The sequence below is a fragment of the Tachysurus vachellii genome, chromosome 5 (genome assembly GCF_030014155.1).
Source record: "Tachysurus vachellii isolate PV-2020 chromosome 5, HZAU_Pvac_v1, whole genome shotgun sequence".
Lineage (NCBI taxonomy): Eukaryota > Metazoa > Chordata > Actinopteri > Siluriformes > Bagridae > Tachysurus > Tachysurus vachellii.
The window spans coordinates 30,958,020-30,977,870 of record NC_083464.1 but is presented as its reverse complement, the minus strand read 5'-3'; the positions used below and the strand labels follow the sequence as shown (position 1 = coordinate 30,977,870).

The following is a 19,851-nucleotide window of genomic DNA, read 5'->3' as shown; positions in this document are numbered from 1 at the left end:
TGTAAAACTTTTCCGCGCTTAACACCCTGGACCCAAACAAATGATCGTAGTCTTACAGAGTTACTCAGAGATAAATTCAAGTTAGTTCCAAGCTTTTTTGGTAACCTGCTGAGGAACTCCTGTAACAACTGACCTGTGATTTCTCAAATGTCTAAAAAAAATAATAAAATAAAAAAATAAAAAGCAATCGTTAAAAATTTGCTCGTGCATAACAGCAAAGAAAATCTTTATTTTCCTTCTTTTCTATCATGACGTTTGTCTTTCCCTTTCTATGTTACTGTATGTAGCCCAGCCTGAGCATCTTTTGTGTGTGTGTGTGTGTGTGTTTTGTTTTTACTTGCCGTCAGACTAAAAAAGCAGTCTTTGAAAGCTCGCCTCCAACACGAGTCCCCTGAGTTTCACCTGCTGTCAGCAAACATTTACTACACTTGTGCCAACAACTGAGAGATCAACTCACATGGAAAGTGGAAATGGACACTCAGCCAAACCCCACACCTGGTGCAGATCTGACCTGGTCCAGTCTTAACGACGCAAGAGCAGCTTTACATTTACATTTATATTCACATAATTTGGCAGACGCCCTTCTCCAGAGCGACGTACGTAAGTGCTTAAGTCTCTATCATTGGATACATTAACTCTCGTTCACTAGGTTACATACTGAAGATACCAACATCAGCATCAGCATCAGTCTCTTTTACATCTGCAGCAACAACAGCAGGGAATCCATGCTGAAAAGAGCAGTAAACTGCCAAAAAGTAAACGGCATCTAAAGCTTGCTGGCATGAGCAGCTCTCTAAAATCTTAAAATATTTGTGTCTGGTTTACATGTGGCTTGCACTGGCTCACGTGTCATACGGAGAAATCTCAGGCTTGGCTCACAAATTCAGAAAGGGACAGAACACCTTGTTAGAAAAAAGGTCTTTTATAAGTTTAAAAAAATATTAATAAATAAATAACAACTGCACATGTTGCAAAAAAAAATAAACAATCTAAAATATTGTTAAAAATATATTTTAATATTATATATTTTTATAAAAAATATATACATGTTAAATATATTCATTATTATTATTATTATTATTATTATTATTATTATTATTATTATTATTATTATTATGGAAGGCAGGAAGGTAGGTCCAGCTGAGTCACTAGCTATTTTAAAACGGCGGTTGAAGACCTACTTATTCAGGAAACACTTCAACTAGCACTTCTTTCCCTATCCTTTGCATTTATGTAAAAAAAAAAACAACAACTTTGACACTATTTCATTGTAACTTTGTATATCACTGTAACTTTGAACAATGTTTTAAACTGATGGTATCTTAAATATGTAACCTAGTAAACCAGCATTGATGTATCCAGTGATAGAGATTTAAGCACTTATGTACGTTGCTCTGGATAAGGGCATCTGCCAAATGCTGTAAATGTAAATGTAAATGTAGGTCAAGGTGTATGATCCTGTGGAAACCATTTTCTATTCCAATTTACCTGACGGCTGCCCAGAGTGAGGTGCTCAAATTTAAGTAAGTATAATTTTAAAATACACCCCTTCTGACAAGCACTGTGTTATAAATATAATAATCAGTTCTCTCTCTCTCTCTCTCTCTCTCTCTCTCTCTCTCTTTCTTTCTCTCTCTCTCACTCTCTCTTTCTCTCTCTTCCTACATATATACACTAAAGGTTTTTCAGAAAAAAAAAGCCTCACTCTTACTTTACTGGACAAAAGACACCTGGATGCAGAAGATTTCTTTCTACAAAATGCTGCTGTAATCGTCATCAACACAACCATCACTTCAGCACATTTAGTCCATTACTCATCTCCATCTGTGGACTGTAATTATATCTAATTGCATTATTTGGTGTCACCCACAAGAGGATGGGTTCCTTTTTGAGTCTGGTTCCTCTCAAGGTTTCTTCCTTATGTCATCACAGGGAGTTTTTCCTTGCCACCGTCGCCACAGGCTTGCTCACTAAGGACTTCGATCTATATCCAGTATTCTGTAACAAACATTTATTGAAAGGAAACGAATTGTACAAATAAATTTGATCTGAATTGACCTGGTGTGATTCTATCACTAGCTGGTGAGTCATGTGCTACAAAATCAGACATTATCATTATTAATGTAACCGGGTGGTAAATTACCTTAAAATTTGTTTCTTTCCTTGCATGTTAAATTCTGTTATTTTATTATTATCATTATTTTCAGTGTATTAAGTTAAGATAAACAGTAGTTACATGTATGTTCCTGGAGTGGTCAGCAGGTGGCACTGTGTGTGTTATGAGACAGTGCGCATGCGCTCTCACTCGTTGAAATATCCTGTTGAGATTGCGAGCAGTGCAAGCAACGCGTGTTCTCTGGAAATTGTGGTCATTCATGGGTATATACACTGATTTGTGATTATATTTTAGTTAAATACCCATTTTGTATATTTTGTTATGTTGATTTGGAGAACTGTCGTATTTGAAACGATATGTCGTGTATAATGTCCATGCCGATATGACGTCATACCATGCGGTTTGGCCCGTTTCATTTAACATTAAGAAAATGTTGTACACTTTATTCTTCAAATGTTGTTGTGCTTTTCAAGTGATGTGTATTTAATGTGATTCTTTACACAGTGAACAACATATGTTGGAGATTTCATCCTTTGTAAGGTGTATCTGGTTTTATGTTGGAGCTCATCGTGATGTGAGTGTTATTTTCTCTCATTTCACTCAAATGGTGTAAGTGGGTAATATAAAAATGTACTCATGTCATTTTGTCCTTTTTGTACAGTATTCCCACTGCCGTATTGTGTTGTAACATTTTGATATTGTTGCATTACTTGTAATTTTATTTTCTATCTTTTTTTTGCACTGAGATTTTTGTAATTTTCCTATTCTCTTGCATTTGAAAATAACATTGTAGAGCTACGAAGGTTTAAATTTGTGTCATCAGCTCTGTGAAAGTGCTCATTTTGTTTATATAAATTTTGTTTCACTTTTACTGATCTTTTTGTAACTTAATTCTCAATTAAGTTGAGAGGTCGCTTTTGATAGTGAATCATTTTCTCAAGAACAGTAAATGAATAAACAATAAAGTAGAACCCCTCAATGTGTTCCTGGTGGTGAATTTAAATCCCCGGTCACATTAATAACATGTATTAATATCTAATGACCAAACACTGCTTTCTGACCGAATGAATTCAACAAATTCATAAGATGATCAGTTTTAAATGGTGTTAAAATGCTGTTCAGTGCTAGCATTATTTTATTTCTTTATTTTTCTTATAGCTAAAAAATTATGGTGTCTACAGTAGCTGAATTTGTCCACCAGGGGCCGCTCTCTACGGCTTAAAAACCACCACGCTAAATACATTTACATTTTATATTCATGGAATTCGTTCTACATTTAGTGTTATTGTAAATCTGGTAAGATATTAATCATTAATTATTAGCATCATTCGTGTTCGAAAACTACTGTGGTAAAACAGGAATAAATAAATGTAATTTGTAGTAGATTTATGGGCGTTGTTTCTGGGGAGGGTGGGGGTGGGGTAAAGTCTCCCAATAATAAAACTAACAATTACAATGCCCTAATATTTCTATCATGATCAGCCAGAGGTGGGAATAAGACACACATGTGCAAGTCACAAGTAAGTCTCAAGTCTTAACCTTCAAGGCTCAAGCAAGTCCGAGTCATTTTTTGTGAGAGTCAAGGCAAGTCAAGTCACTGCTTTATGTCAAGCAAGACAAGTAAAGTCGTAGCTTGAGTCAAGCAAGTCACCTGGCAAGTCATACATATGTTTGATGATTTAACTAAATGTATATATTAAACAAAGTTTCAATATGCCTCAAACATGGCAGAAGACCATGGAAAAGTATATATAAAAAAGTACAATGGTTTCTATGCAACCAAATGGCATTTATTGAACAGACATTCCCTTTTAATGGGACATGAACACATCCTTAAATTAGATCCTTCCTTTTTAACAACAGAATAACAACAACAACCAGTCACGTCAACCAAAAAACGTAAATTATTGAATCCCACAAACCTTGAAGTGAATTAACTATTGGGGAGAGAGAGAGAGAGAGAGAGAGAGAGAGAGAGAGATGATTGGAGTGAGTGTAATTTATTAATTAAAGGGATAGTTCACCTAAAAATGAAAATTCTGTCATCATTTTCTCACCCTCATGATGTTACAAACCTGTATAAATTTCTTTGTTTTGATGAACACACATATTTTGAGGACTGTTTGTAACCAAACCATTCATGAGCCCCATTCACTTCTATAGTGGGAAAAAAGAATACTATGGAAGTGAATGGGGCTCATGAATGGTTTGGTTACAAACAATCATTAAAATATCTTCCTCCGTATTCATCTAAACGAAGAAATTTATACGGGTTTGTAACATCATGAGGGTGAGAAAATTAAAAAAGATTTTTTTTTATTTTTGGGTGAACTGTCCCTTTAAAATGAATGTGTGTGCGTGTGCATGCGAGACAAGAATATGGAGGTACCTGCAACTCTGAAGTTTTTTATTTTTATATTTATATTTGTTTTTTATATATATGTGCATCCCCATAAACGATCCATACGCTTTTCACTCAAAGCCTAACACTGTAGACCAATTATAAGTGCTATTGCAATAAAGCTGACATTTCCACATGAACAGTGACCAACCATTTACACTACATTGCGCTTGCAAAAAATTTAATTTGATAGAACTTTGTCATTCAATTGTGAGCGATGTGGCCGCATACTGCTGTTCTTCTCTTCTCATCTTGCTCAAAATCCCGGTACCTGAACTTAATAATTTTTGGTGTAGCGCCTTCCATGTTTCGTCACACCTGTTAAGGTTTATTAGTTAGTGCACGCGCTCCCTCTGCTTACCTGCTGCATCACGTGGTTATATTACGCTCTTGTGTGTGTTTAAAACAGATTTAAAAACAAAATAGACAAAAAAGATAAAACAAAACATGAACATGAAATGTTACATTGAATCGTATACTTGTCCAATGATGAGTGAGATTTGAGTTATAAATATAGGCTTCACAACAAAACCATATATCCACATTATTGTGTGAAATCAAATGAAAGTGTTCCCACATTTCAGAACGTGATCTTTTAATAAGCTCTCCTAAACTCCCTATACAGTAATAGATTCCGTGTAACGCAAAACTCCAATACAACCCACGAGGGGGCGCCGCATGTCGCGAACGATTTTAAACCTTTGACTCAGATAACGAAGCAGTCACGTGGGTGTGTGTGAAACGAAGCTTCGGATGTCATTGGTCACGTAATTTTGCCAGAACGAATCAAGCTTCGATACAAAGCTTCAATGAAAATCGGTTCATTTTTTTGACACACGCCTCGGAGCTTCGGTGTCACTGGTAACATCACTAAAATGAATACTCTGAGCATTCAAATGGTGTGTGGACATTGAATTAATGAAAGTTGATGAAAGCCAAGTGTGCGTGTACAAACATATACCATGCAGCAACCCTCAGCTGCTTTAAGTGTAGATAGATAGATAGATAGATAGATAGATAGATTCCCCACAGAAAGTACAAAGGCCACCAACCTTGAAACCTTGTGACCTTAAAACTTGATAAACAAGTTTCCACTGTCATTGGATTGAGCTTTTATCAGCTACGCATTTTATCAAAAATTAAGCACTTTTTAACTGACAAAACCTTAGAGATGGCAGTACAAGCTCTAATCGCCTCTCGTTTAGACTATATTAACTCTCTATACTGTGGTGTCACCAAAACTCAAATTAACCGTTTACAATTGGTTCAAAATGCTGCTGCCAGATTTCTTTTAAAAAAGCGTAAAAGCGATCACATTCCCCCTCTTCTGAGGACTCTTCACTGGTTGCCTATTTAATACAGAATTCATTTAAAATACTTTTATTTGTTTTTAAGTTCTTGCATAATCAAGCTCCTATTTATTTATCTAAATTATTACATCGTTACTCTCCTTCCAGAAGCCTAAGATCAGGCAACCAGAACCTCCTCACTGTTCCCTTTTCAAGACTTAAGCGTAGACGGGATCGAGTTTTTTCAGTGATTGGGCCTCAGTTTTGGAATGATTTGCCAATAGAGTTAAGATTAGCAGCCTCTTTGTCCATTTTTAAGTCCCTTTTTAAGTATTTTTACTAACACTCTTTTACTGTACAGCACTTTGGTCAGTCCTATGGCTGTTTTAAATGTGCTATATAAATAAAGTGAACTTGATCTTGAACTTGTAAATGGTTTTTAAATAACTGAATTTATCATGTTAGGAATATGTGCTTATAAAGCATTTATTAACACTTAGTTACAGTACATCCTAATAATTCCTTACACTTTCTAAATGATCTTATGAACCACTAACACCCCATAAATAACTGGTTTATGAGTAATTTATTACTTATTTTTAAAATATAAATTGATCATTAAGGATGTAAATGTAATTATTAAGCACATGATTATATGCTTTTTGATCAAGAATATCCATCCATCCATCCATCCATTTTCTACCGCTTATCCGGGGCTGGGTCGCGGGGGCAGCAGTCTAAGCAAGGACGCCCAGACTTCCCTCTCCCCAGACACTTCCTCCAGCTCTTCCGGGGGAATACCGAGGCATTCCCAGGCCAGCCGAGAGACATAGTCCCTCCAGCGTGTCCTAGGTCTTCCCCGGGGCCTTCCCCAGGTTGGACATGCCCGGAACACCTCCCCAGGGAGGCGTCCAGGAGGCATCCGGAACAGATGCCCGAGCCACCTTAGATGACTCCTCTCGATGTGGAGGAGCAGCGGCTCTACTCTGAGCTCCTCCCGGGTGACCGAGCTCCTCACTCTGTCTCTAAGGGAGCGCCCAGCCACCCTGCGGAGGAAACTCATTTCGGCCGCCTGTATCCGGGATCTTGTCCTTTCGGTCATGACCCAAAGCTCATGACCATAGGTGAGGGTAGGAACGTAGATCGACTGGTAAATAGACAGCTTCGCCTTGCGGCTCAGCTCTTTCTTCACCACAACAGACCGGTACATCGACCGCATCACTGCAGAAGATCCGCCTGTCGATCTCCCGCTCCATCCTTCCCTCACTCGTGAACAAGACCCCAAGATACTTAAACTCCTCCACTTGAGGCAGGAGCTCTCCACCAACCTGAAGGGGACAAGCCACCCTTTTCCGGTTGAGAACCATGGCCTCAGACTTGGAGGTGCTGATTCTCATCCCCGCCGCTTCACACTCGGCTGCAAACCGTCCTAGTGCACGCTGAAGGTCCTGATTTGAGGAAGCCAACAGGACAACATCATCTGCAAAAAGCATAGACGAAATCCTGTGGTCCCCAAACCAGACTCCCTCCGGCCCCCGACTGTGCCTAGAAATCCTGTCCATATAGATAATGAACAGGACCGGTGACAAAGGGCAGCCCTGCCGGAGTCCAACATGCACCTGGAACAAGTCTGACTTACTGCCGGCAATGCGAACCAAACTCCTGCTCCGGTCATATAGGGACCGGACAGCCCTTAGCAGAGGGCCCCGGACCCCATACTCCCAGAGCACCCCCCACAGGTCACCACGAGGGACACAGTCGAATGCCTTCTCCAGATCCACAAAGCACATGTGGACTGGTTGGGCAAACTCACATGAACCCTCCAGCAACCTGGCGAGGGTATAGAGATGGTCCAGTGTTCCACGACCGGGACGAAACCCACATTGTTCCTCCTGAATCCGAGGTTCGACTATCGGCCGAATTCTCCTCTCCAGTACCCTGGCATAGACTTTTCCGGGGAGGCTGAGGAGTGTGATCCCCCTGTAGTTGGAACACACCCTCCGGTCCCCCTTCTTAAACAGAGGGACCACTACCCCAGTCTGCCAGTCCAGAGGCACTGTCCCCAGCCTCCATGCGACGTTGCAGAGGCGTGTCAACCAAGACAGCCCCACAACATCCAGAGACTTGAGGTACTCAGGGTCGATCTCATCCACCCCCGGTGCCTTGCCACTGAGGAGCTTCTCAACTACCTCAGTGACCTCAGCTTGGGGGATCGACGAGTCCACAACTGAGCCCTCAGCCTCTGCTTCCTCAATGGAAGACATGTCGGTGGGGTTGAGGAGAACCTCGAAGTACTCCTTCCACCGTCCGAGGATGTCCCCAGTCGAAGTCAGCAGATTCCCACTCCCACTGTAAACAGTGTGAGCAGGGAACTGCTTCCCCCTCCTGAGGCGCCGGACGGTTTGCCAGAATTTGTTCGAGTCCAACCGATAGTCCTTCTCCATGGCCTCACCGAACTCCTCCCAGACCCTAGTTTTTGCCTCCGCAACCACCCGGGCTGAAGCTCGCTTGGCCCTCCGGTACCTATCAGCTGCCTCCGGAGTCCCCCGAGCCAACCAGGCTCGATAGGACTCCTTCTTCAGCTTGACGGCATCCCTTACTTCCGGGGTCCACCACCGGGTTCGGGGATTGCCGCCACGACAGGCACCGGAGACCTTATGGCCACAGCTCCGAGTGGCTGCGTCGACAATGGAGGTGGAGAACATGGTCCACTCGGACTCAATGTCTCCAACCTCCCTCGGGATCTGGTTGAAGCTCTGCCGGAGGTGGGAGTTGAAGTTCTCTCTGACTGGAGACTCTGTCAAACGTTCCCAGCAGACCCTCACAGAACGTTTGGGTCTGCCAAGTCTGTCCAACTTCCTCCCCCGCCATTGGATCCAACTCACCACCAGGTGGTGATCAGTTGACAGCTCCGCCCCTCTCTTCACCCGAGTGTCCAAGACATACGGCCGGAGGTCAGATGAAACAACCACAAAGTCAATCATCGACCTCCGACCTAGGGTGTCCTGGTACCATGTGTACTGATGGACACCCTTATGCTTGAACATGGTGTTCGTTATGGACAAACTGTGACTAGCACAGAAGTCCAATAACAGAACACCACTCGGGTTCAGGTTGAGGGGGGCCGTTCCTCCCAATCACGCCCCTCCAGGTGTCACTGTCGCTGCCCACATGAGCGTTGAAGTCCCCCAGTAGAACGATGGAGTCCCCGATTGGAGCACTTTCCAGCACCCCTTCCAGAGACGCCAAGAAGGTCGGGTACTCTACACTGCCATTTGGCCCGTAAGCACAAATAACAGTGAGAGACCTATCCCCGACCCGCAGGCGCAGGGAAACGACCCTCTCGTTCACTGGGGTGAACTCCAACACATGGTTGCTGAGCTGGGGGGCTATGAGCAAGCCCACACCAGCCCGCCGCCTCTCACCGCGGGCAACTCCAGAGTAGTAGAGAGTCCAGCCTCTCTCAAGGAGTTGGGTTCCAGAGCCCAAGCTGTGCGTGGAGGCAAGCCCAACTATCTCTAGTCGGTATCTCTCAACCTCCCGCACCAGCTCAGGCTCCTTTCCCCCCAGCGTGGTGACATTCCATGTCCCTAGAGCCAGATTCCTTGTCCGGGGATTGGGTCGCCGAGGCCCCCGCCTTCGACTGCCACCCAATCCACATTGCACCAGCCCCTTACGGTCCCTCCTGCAGGTGGTGGGCCCACAGGAGATCGGCCCCACGTCGCTCCTTCGGGCTGAGCCCGGCCGGGCCCCGTGGGGTAAGACCCGGCCACCAGGCGCTCGCATGCGAGCCCCAACCCCGGGCCTGGCTCCAGAGTGGGGCCCCGGTTGCGCCATACCGGGCGACGTCACGGACCTCGTTATTAAATTACTCATAAGGGGTATTTGAACCGCTCTTAGTCTGGCCTGTCACCCAGGACCTGTTTGCCTTGGGAGACCCTACCAGGGGCAGAAAGCCCCAGACAACATAGCTCCTAGGATCATTCAGGCACGCAAACCCCTCCACCACAATAAGGTGGCGGTTCGAGGAGGGGTGATCAAGAATAAAGCCTTTATAAACTGGTTGCAAATGCAGGAGCAATGCTTTGTAAATGATTAATTAACTATTTACTCATGCTTAACTAATGCTTAATAGTGTGCAGTCATTATAAAATGTTACAGATAATTCTTTTCTTAATAAAACCTCCATTGAACCCATTAACCACCACTGAAGTTTCTGCTGACACACAGAGGAATGATTAAGAGCATCAACAAATAATTTTATATTCTCAGTGTCACTAAAACTGCTAAACTGATACACGACCCGTTTTAGATTTGTGCTAGCGCTGTGGTTATAGATTGTGTTGTCTACACATTTTGTTGTCTATATAATAATCACAAATATATATGACCTGTTTGGGGTTGAGTTTCGAGTGGAAGTCGGTCCCCTTTAGGAGAAGTAGACAGTGTGTGTGTGTGTGTGTGTGTGTGTGTGTTTGCCCACATTGTTAGCTGGAAATCAGATCTCACAAGCCCCTCAGGGGTTAATTCCCTTAAACTGTCAGAATATTTAAGAAGCTATAAGTAAGTGGTTTATTCTTTTGTGAACATTCCTTTGTGTCACTGTGTGTGTGTGTGTATGTGTGTGTGTGTGTGTGTGTGTGTGTGTGTGTGTGTGTGTGTGTGTGTGTGTGTGTGTGTGTGTCTCCGCCCTTCCCGCCTCTGCAGTATAAACTGTAATGAAAGTGAAAGTCAGCAGCTCCATTTTGTGACGAGTGAAAACTAAAAGATGTCAGGAGTAAAAACACAGTGAGTATCTAAAGCTCTAATATATAAACACACTGAAGTGACACTAGATGCAGAAGAGTTTTGTGGGTTTGTACTGAAGCTTTAATGAACACAGGTTGTTTTATAACTTGATAGCGTGATTATTTCCTGTAAGTGAACTCTGTGCTGATTCAGGGTTTAATTTAATCAGTGTTGTGTAAAGTAGTAGAAAGCAATACTTGAGTAAAAGTACAAGTATCGTACTAGAAAAAGACTTTGGTAGAAGTGAAAGTCACCTTTTAGAATATTACTCAAGTAAAAGTCTTAAAGTATCTGATATTTACTGTACTTAAGTATCAAAAGTATTTTTCTCATATTTAATGTACTTAAGTATTTGAAGTAAAAGTAAAATTTCAGTGATTTTCGGTACAGAAATATTTCTTGCAAATAATGCCACGGGTGTATAACGTTATATTCTTCACCCTGTTCACGACTATCGTCAGGGTGGTCGTCTACAGGGGCGGCCAACCCGCGGCTCCCGAGCCACATGCGGCTCTTTGCCCGGTTTCATGCGGCTCTTAAGTTCATATCGAAGTTTGTATTTGTGTCTTTTTAATATGCGTGTTCGCTTCGCTTGAGTTCAATATGGTAATTTTGTCAAACGCGCATGTGAGTGGGATGAAAATACCTCAAAGTTTCCCAGTAAGAGCAAGATCATTTAAGTGAACAATTTGTGTCAAGTTCGCTCTCAAAATGGCAGGGGAAAAAAAGGTGATGTTCATGTGTGCCTATGTGTATGATGTGGCTCTTTGTGGTAACACAGTAAAAACTGTGGCTCTTGGTCTCTGACTGATGGACACCCCTGGTCTACGATAACGGGAGGTCTTCCAGTAGGTGCTTCCATGGCGGTTTCAGTTGTGCTTCCGCCTCCTTTAGCAACGTTACGCTGAAATAGAGCGTGCGGAGCGTAATGCAATCTAGGAGCAGTGATTCGCCAAACCTCCCTTATTGCAGTCACACACATTTCTTCTGATTTCATTTTGTAGTAACGAGTAACAAAGATGCTTAGTGGAAATATAACGGAGTAAAAGTACACATTTTATCTAGGAAATGTAGTGGAGTAAAAGTGAAAGTTGACAAATTTAAATAACGAAGTAAAGTACAGATACGTGACATTTCTACTTAAGTACAGTAACAAAGTATTTGTACTCCTTTACAGTACATTACAACACTGAATTTAACACACCGATGTTGGAGTGAAGTAAACGTGTGTCCTGCTGTAATCTGGAGAAGGAGACATGACCTCCAACATGAGTGTGTCTGGAAAACAGGACTTAAAGAAAGACGAGAGGTGACTTACTTTTACATTCACCAGCAATAAATACACACCGTCTCATGGGAACACATCTGTATCTCTAAACACTCACTAGTTAAAACAGGAACTCAACTTTGCTTTAAGGTGTTTAATAGCAGTGAATATATCACTGATCTGATCTAAGAACAGTTTAGACAAATCATTCACTGAGAGAAGAGTAAAAAGGACTGTGTAATGTGGAGCATAAGAGCAGCATAGCTTTGAGTCAGGGAACTCTACAGGCTTTAAGACCCAGCTGAGTCAGTTAGCTGTGATTGGGACTCCTGATATCAGTGTAATTCCTGACTTATGAGGCCTGTCTCCTGTTTGAATAAGTGTACAGACTGGATCTGAACTAAAAAGATGGAATTATTGCTGTTTAATGATGAACACATTATTTAACAGTGCTAATAATTATTGCTGATATTTCTGTTGTAATTCTAGAATGATGCAGGGAAAGAGATCAGACTCACCAGAACCCAGCTGTGTGTCCATGAAGAGTGACGCGTCAATGGGACATCCAATTGCCTTCAGAGCCAGAGACAGTTCTACTGATGTGAGGTCAGTATAGTGAGGTGTTTTACAGCAGTGTTCCACCTGATCAAACTCACTCGTCTCATTATGAAGCCCTTCATGAGCTTTATCAGGTGTTGAAGCAGTTAAGCAGCTTTATCAGGTGTTGAAGCAGCTTTATCAGGTGTTGTATCAGGTGTTGCTGCAGTCCCTGAGCTGGAGGCTCTGTGGTGCTACAGAAGAACATTTACACCGGGACATTAATGACAATATAAAGATTTTATTCATTTATTCAAACATTTGTTTCTAAACATGTTGGTGTCAGTTAGGAAATCCTGAAATCAGTGTATTGTGTTAAGAGGATTGTGTTAAATATCTGTCTGTATTTATTAGTGTGTGATTTGTGCAGCTATGAATACATATAGTCATATTACATGATGTGTTTTGTTTGTTCACAGACCACAAAAGAAGAAATCAAACATCAGCAGAAATCAGTTGGACTCCATATTCAAGGTGTGTGTGTTGTTTTTAAAGTGTGCAGTGTGTGTGTTGTGATCCCTTGTAAAGTCTTGATGTGCAGCAGCATTAAAGGTAATCAGTTGTATGAGCAATAAAAATTTCAGTTTTAAGTTTTAACTGTAATAATAAAAAGAGACTTTACTTAATTTTATAATATAAAAGCATCTCTTACTGTGTAACATGATAATATTTACATCTGTTCCTGTGTGTTTCTAACCAGGAGCTGGAACACAAAGTCATCACTCTGATAAAGAATGAGCTGAAGAGGTTTAGGAAGCTCCTGAGTCCAGATTACCCAGCATGCACTGAGAGGGAGGTGGAGGATGAGGAGGATCTTCACAGTGTCAGAGAGGGAGCGCTGAAGATCACACTGCACGTCCTGAAGAACATGAACCACACAGATCTCGCTAACACACTGCACAACAGTAAGAGCTCTGAGTCATGACATTATTCCATCAGCTTCACTTTAGAGAGAGGAAATAGTTTTAATTTTAGTATCATGTACTAAAACGTATTTGCTGCTTTTCTGTTCTGTTCGTGGTCCAGCTTTTGGTTACTTTGTACAATGGTCCTGTTCCTTCAATAATATTTGGTACATCAATAGCAGTGCAGCTGATTTGAAAGATTTTGCATTATAACTATTTATTACTAAACTAGATATTACTTTGTTTATTAGAACTCGACTCTGTGTATCAGACAAAGTTGAAGTCCAAGCTGAGAGAAAAGTTTAAAAGAATTAATGAAGGAATCTCACAGCATGGAAGCTCAGCACTTCTGAATGAGATCTACACAGAGCTCTACATCACAGAGGGATGGAGTGGAGACGTCAATAATGAACATGAGGTGAGACAGATTGAGACAGTGTCCAGGAGACCAGCAACACAGGAGAAACCCATCAAATGTAATGATCTCTTTAAAGACAAGTCCATCAGAACTGTGCTGAGTAAAGGAGTTGCTGGAATTGGAAAAACAGTCTCTGTGCAGAAGTTCATTCTGGACTGGACTAAAGGAAAAGCAAATCAGGACATCACCTTCATGTTTCCACTTCCCTTTAGAGAGCTGAATCTGATGAAGCAGAAAAATCTCAGTCTGATGAATGTTCTTCATCAATTTTTCCCAGAAATGAGAAAACTAGAATCAATAGACTGTGACTCCTACAAAGTTTTGTTTATCTTTGATGGTCTGGACGAGTGTCGACTTCCTCTAAATTTCCAGAAGAATGAGATATTGTGTGATGTGACAGAGTCAGCCTCAGTGGATGTGCTTCTGACGAACCTCATCAAGGGGAATCTGCTTCCCTCTGCTCTCCTCTGGATAACCACAAGACCAGGAGCAGCCAATCAGATCCCTCCTGAGTGTGTAGACCAGGTAACAGAGGTACGAGGCTTCAGTGATCCTCAGAAACATGAGTACTTCAGGAAGAGGATCAGTGATCAGAGCCTGGCCAATAAAATCATCACACACCTGAAGTCTTCAAGAAGCCTCTACATCATGTGCCACATCCCAGTCTTCTGCTGGATCTCAGCCACTGTTCTGGAGGGAAGGTTGGGTGAAGCAGAGGGTGGAGAGATCCCCAAGACTCTGACTCAAATGTTCACACACTTCCTGATTTTTCAGATCAAACACAAGGACCAAAAGTACCATCAGAAATGTGACCCTGGTCCTCAGCAGACCAGAGAGAGTATCATGGCACTGGGAAAACTGGCTTTCCACCAGCTGGAGAAAGGAAACCTGATCTTCTATGAGGAAGACCTGAGAGAGTGTGGCATTGATGTCAGAGAAGTGTCAGTGTACTCAGGAGTGTGTACCCAGATCTTCAGAGAGGAGTTTGGGCTTCACCTGGGGAAGGTGTTCAGCTTTGTACATCTGAGTGTTCAGGAGTTTCTGGCTGCTTTATACATGTTTCTCTCCTTCATCAGAAGAAATGTAACAGGTCATCAAACCTCTGATCTTTCTGATCTTTTCAGGAAGTCAAACATGTCTGATCTCCTCAGGAGTTTAGTAGACAAGGCCTTACAGAGTGAGAATGGACACCTGGACCTGTTCCTGCGCTTCTTTCTGGGTCTCTCACTGGAGTCCAATCAGACTCTCTTACAAGGTTTAATGCCACAGACAGGAAGCAGATCTCACAGCAAACAGGAAACAGTGGAGTACATCAAGGAGAAGATCAGGGAGAATCCATCTCCAGAGAAATCCATCAATCTGTTCCACTGTCTGAATGAACTGAATGATCATTCACTAGTGCAGGAAGTACAAACTTACCTGAACAGTGGAGGTGTCTGGGGTCTCAGTGGAATCAGACTCTCTCCTGCTCAGTGGTCAGCTCTGGTGTTTGTGTTACTGACCTCAGAACAGAAGCTGGATGTGTTTAATTTGTGGAAATATGATCGATCAGATGAATGTCTTCTGAGGCTGCTGCCAGTGGTCAAAGCCTCCAGAAAAGCTGTGTGAGTATTTTTATTTATAAATGTATTACTGCATGGTTTATTATTTTAATGTAACACTGAACTGCACTGTTTGGATTAATGTTAGTTAATAGTTCCTCTAATCATCTTTAAACAAACCTCTGGTACTTTTACAGAAGATTGTTTCACTTTTTACACTAACATGTTATATCTGAACTGAGGGCTGGGCCACATGGACAAAATCTTATAACATCATATGAGTCATTTTATAGCTTTTATATATGAATCATTAGAAATTAAGAGTTCTCTAAAATTTAGATCTAGACAAAATAACTGCATGCATTTAAGAACTAAAGACATTTCTGACCTAAACACCAGTGAAAGTCTTTTTCTTTTCTGTTTATTTTGAAAGTGACATTTAACTAAACTCTCACAGATGAGAAAAACATCAGACTGACAAAATGGGATCAATATGGATATTATAGAAAATATAAAAAGTAAATATTAAAACACTCTAATGTCCTTCAAGTATCTCTTTAGGTTCAAGTTCCTCATCTTTTGTTGTGTGTGACACAGTGTTGTGGGGAGATTCACTCTGTCATGGCTTTTTTCCTCAATTGTTCTTTCCAAAAAAACAAAAGTCTCCTTCAGTCTGCACTACTGCTAAACTTTACCAAGGACTGAGCTCGTGGTAAATAAAACATCAATCATCATTTTAGACCTCGACACATTGGACAGACGAAGTGGGAAAATGTTCAGCTTTATCTTCTTATTATGTTAGAAACAAGCTAGGCAGCTAACTCAGATGTGTGATGAAGATTTTCTTTCTCTAACACTGAACTGTTTGTAGAGGATGGAGTTTAAATGTGACTTTTTTTATGAAGATATATATTTTGATGGGGTTCGTTTTGTTCTTTGCTTATCAAGTGTACAAGCAGGTGAAAAGAGAGAGGATGAATATTGTGTCACAGGTGAGTGTAGTGTCGTGACCGCTGTTATTAAAAAGTCCTGTTTTGTTCTACTTGGAGCTCGACAAAGACACCAAACTGTTAATGACCGATCACATTCTTGTTCTTGGATCGTGATTGTTGTTAATCTGTTGTAGTTGAATTATAGACACAGTTTTTTGTCTGGTTCACTGCATCAGAAGATGGTGTATGTGATAAAAACAGACAGTGAACACAAAGACGGTTGAACGTGACGGTCGGTCAGGTTTATCACCGTAACTGTTGAAGAGACGTCAGGTTTCGGTCTTTCGAACCTTTCTGTGGATTTTGGAGATTTTAAGCTTTGAACTGTGTTTGTATTTATAAGCAGCTGTAGTTAATCTATATTTTTTGTACAAAGTTGTAACTTGTTTTGTTTTGACTTGTTTTGTTCTCTGTTCATCAGTAAGTACTGATAAAATATTACACATTGGGCTAAAGGTTTACAGACACTGAGGTCTAATATCACTTGAGCGATTATTTCACTGGGAACAAAATACTGAACTGTACCATACTGGAAAGAGTGGAGGAGGATTTTCTTTATTGTATTCTATATAATCTTGTATTCAGCTTAAGTTGAGATTTATAACTAAGTTACAGAGGTGAATAAGGTGCTAACTTGTTTTGTCTAGTCCTGGGTTAAAACACTGACTTGGAAGGTGTATTGTAATTGTATCTGACACATTAATTTTTTTTATACTGGTTCTAAAGTGTGTTCCTTAAGAGAAGAAAATAATGACCGTTAAATTGTTGAAGTTAAATGATGTGTTTTGATTCTGACAGCTACCTTGGAGTCGGACATCTCACTTACTTTGCTAGGTTTGGGGAGGTTGTGCTGTTCAAAGCTATTTCCACACTGTGTGTTATACAATATACACTACACTCTTCAGGAAGTACCATGTCACTTATATAGCCACCTGAAGCCCACCTACACAAATCCTTTAGTGTAACATACAGTAGTGGGAGTGTTGTGTTAGACTTTTACCTACAAGGTGCATTAGACTTCCCTGTTATGTGTATAGTGTGTTTTAGATTTAACAAATGAATATGTCTATATGTTATCCATCTAAAGCTAATACTTGTGTATATACAGTGTCACTCATTTAATGGTAAGTAGTTTGACTTTCTGATGCTGTGTGCAGTCGTGCTGATGTGACGTCACTCTGTAAACAGGGAAGGAGCTCAGATTTGAGATGAAAACCCCACGTTCACTTCTCAGTTGTAGAGGCATGAAAGACATGATCTCATTTACTCTGTGGGGAAAAAAGGGTTCACTAAGTTGTGTTGAAATAGTAACAGTGACATCTGTAGTAAACAGTACAATGTTCTTTCTAATATCCTTTATTTACATTGTTTATGATATATGACAGATTTTTACACATCTATATTCTATAAAAAATGTAAATTATAATCAATAATCATTTATTAGGTTTAAAAGATCAAATTATCTCTTTAATTCAAATCTGTTTGGACGTATGTGAACACTCCACCTGTACTCAGGTCCACACCAACCACCTGAACCAGTGTGTGTTTGTAGGCTGCTCGCTCTCACGTGTGTGTGTTATGTACATGACCTAATGGTCTTATAATAAATTGTAGCTGAGAGATTGTGGAGTGCAGAAAGACATCCCTGCTCCTGTAAATGTGCTGATGTGGTGTCCTGTCCTCTGATTTGTGTGTGTGACACAAACACACTACTTTAGCTGGATTATGACTGTGTGTGTGTGTGTTTGAGATCAGTGTTCTGATATTTCATCATTTCTCTTCCAGTCTGCGTCGGTGTAATCTGACAGAGGAAAGCTGTAGAGTTCTGTCCTCAGTTCTCAGCTCAAACTCCTCCAGTCTGAGAGAACTGAACCTGAGTCTCAATAAACTGCAGGATTCAGGAGTGAAGCTGCTCTCTGATGGACTGAAGAATCCACACTGTACACTGGAGAAACTGAGGTACACACACACACACACACACACACACACACACACACACACACACATACACACACACAAACTTTAATCTTTATATCTTAATAAATTTGACGTAATAATTATAATCATCATAACTTTATTTTTATAGAACCTTTTTAAACTCAAACTTCAAACATGCTTTACAATAGAAAAATATTGTAGTACAAACAATATATAATATATATTAAATATGAGAAAATATGCTAAATAACAGCAGCACAATATTAAAGTCATTAGACATGAAAAATCAAACAGAAAATAGAACATTAAGAGATAAAAAGCTCTGATAAACTTGGACTTGTACAGAGATGGTATTATATGGTATTATATGATGCTGTTTTCCCCAAAGCTCCAACTCAGTCCAGAACTGGAACTGCTCATTTCTATTCATCACAGTGACTCACGTCATTTGATTCTGTTCACCAAAAAGCGCCATTCAGATTCGTTCACCGATTCATTTAGTGACTCTTTCTGTAAATGATATCATTAAACCACACCAGTGAGTGTGTTTTTAGATATTATGAGTAAGTCATCGTTTACCGAGATCATTCATGAACAACAATGAACAAACTGTACAATGAACACACTCTACTGCAGTCAGTGAAAAGCAGCCGAAGCAGTCACGTGTTTTACACAGGACGGACATCAGTGAACCAGAAATATGAGTCAGCACATGTTTCAGTAAATTATCCTGTTTCAGAAAGTTAAATACATCGTCTCATATGAGCTGAGACACATGGATCTGTCCAAGAGCAGTCCAAGTTTATACAGATGTGGCTATTAAGAATGTGCGTCTTTTTGCGCAGCTTCACGGGAAACGTAGTTCGATTTCACGCGGATTCCTGATGTCTTGTTTTCAAGAATTGAAATACACGTGCTGTGATTCACACAATATCCCCCAGGTGGCGCAGAACCCACTGTACTACAGGTATAGACCAGATTGTCTAGGGACTCTGGACCTCGGTAAGTTTTTTATGTTAAAAAATAAAATGTGAAGCTCTGAATGAATAATCAGCTGTTTAAAACTCTTCTGAGTGTCTGTGTTACAGATATATACTTCAGTCTATACATTTACATTTACAGCATTTGGCAGACGCCCTTATCCAGAGCGACGTACATAAGTGCTTAAATCTCTAACAATGGATACATTAATGCTGGTTCACTAGGTTACATACTTAAGATACCATGAGTTTAAAACATTGTTCAAAGTTGTTGAACAATTGTTCAAAAATGAAAAAGTGTCAGTTTTTTTTTTTATTAAATGCAAAAGATAAGGAAAGAAGTGCTAGTTGAAGTGTTTCCTGAATAAGTAGGTCTTCAACCGCCATTTGAAAATATCCAGTGACTCAGCTGTCCGGACCTCTAGGGGAAGTTCATTCCACCACCCTGGTGCCAGAACAGAGAAGAGTCTTGTAGTATACTTGCCTCTTACCCTGAGAGATGGTGGAACCAGTCGAGCAGTGCTGGTAGCTCGGAGGGTGCGGGGTGCAGTGTGAGGAGTGATGAGGGCTTTGAGGTAAGAGGGAGCTGGTCTGTTTTTGGCTTTGTAGGCCAGCATCA

At 40.9% G+C, this 19,851-nt stretch overlaps 2 protein-coding genes and 1 long non-coding RNA gene across 3 annotated transcripts in view; all 3 read left to right on the top strand.

The window, feature by feature from the left end:
- LOC132846411 (uncharacterized) overlaps nucleotides 1-925 on the top strand; it is a 2,162-nt gene extending 1,237 nt beyond the window's left edge. The window contains exon 2 of the mRNA XM_060871130.1: nucleotides 1-925. This exon is cut by the window's left edge and continues 720 nt beyond it. Coding sequence (XP_060727113.1) covers nucleotides 1-132 — 132 coding nt within the window. The 3' untranslated portion in view covers nucleotides 133-925.
- A 431-nt stretch (nucleotides 926-1,356) lies between these two features.
- LOC132846412 (uncharacterized) lies at nucleotides 1,357-2,057 on the top strand. The gene is made up of 2 exons (XR_009648511.1): nucleotides 1,357-1,523; nucleotides 1,681-2,057. It is a non-coding gene; the product is annotated as an uncharacterized LOC132846412 (long non-coding RNA).
- Nucleotides 2,058-2,671: 614 nt separating this feature from the next.
- The window catches only part of LOC132846407 (NACHT, LRR and PYD domains-containing protein 12-like), a 130,869-nt gene continuing 113,689 nt past the window's right edge, over nucleotides 2,672-19,851 (top strand). Inside the window, exons 1-2 of the mRNA XM_060871122.1 lie at nucleotides 2,672-2,690; nucleotides 10,514-10,594. The gene's annotated coding sequence lies outside the window, so the exon portion shown is untranslated. The remainder of the gene's footprint in view (nucleotides 2,691-10,513; nucleotides 10,595-19,851) is intronic.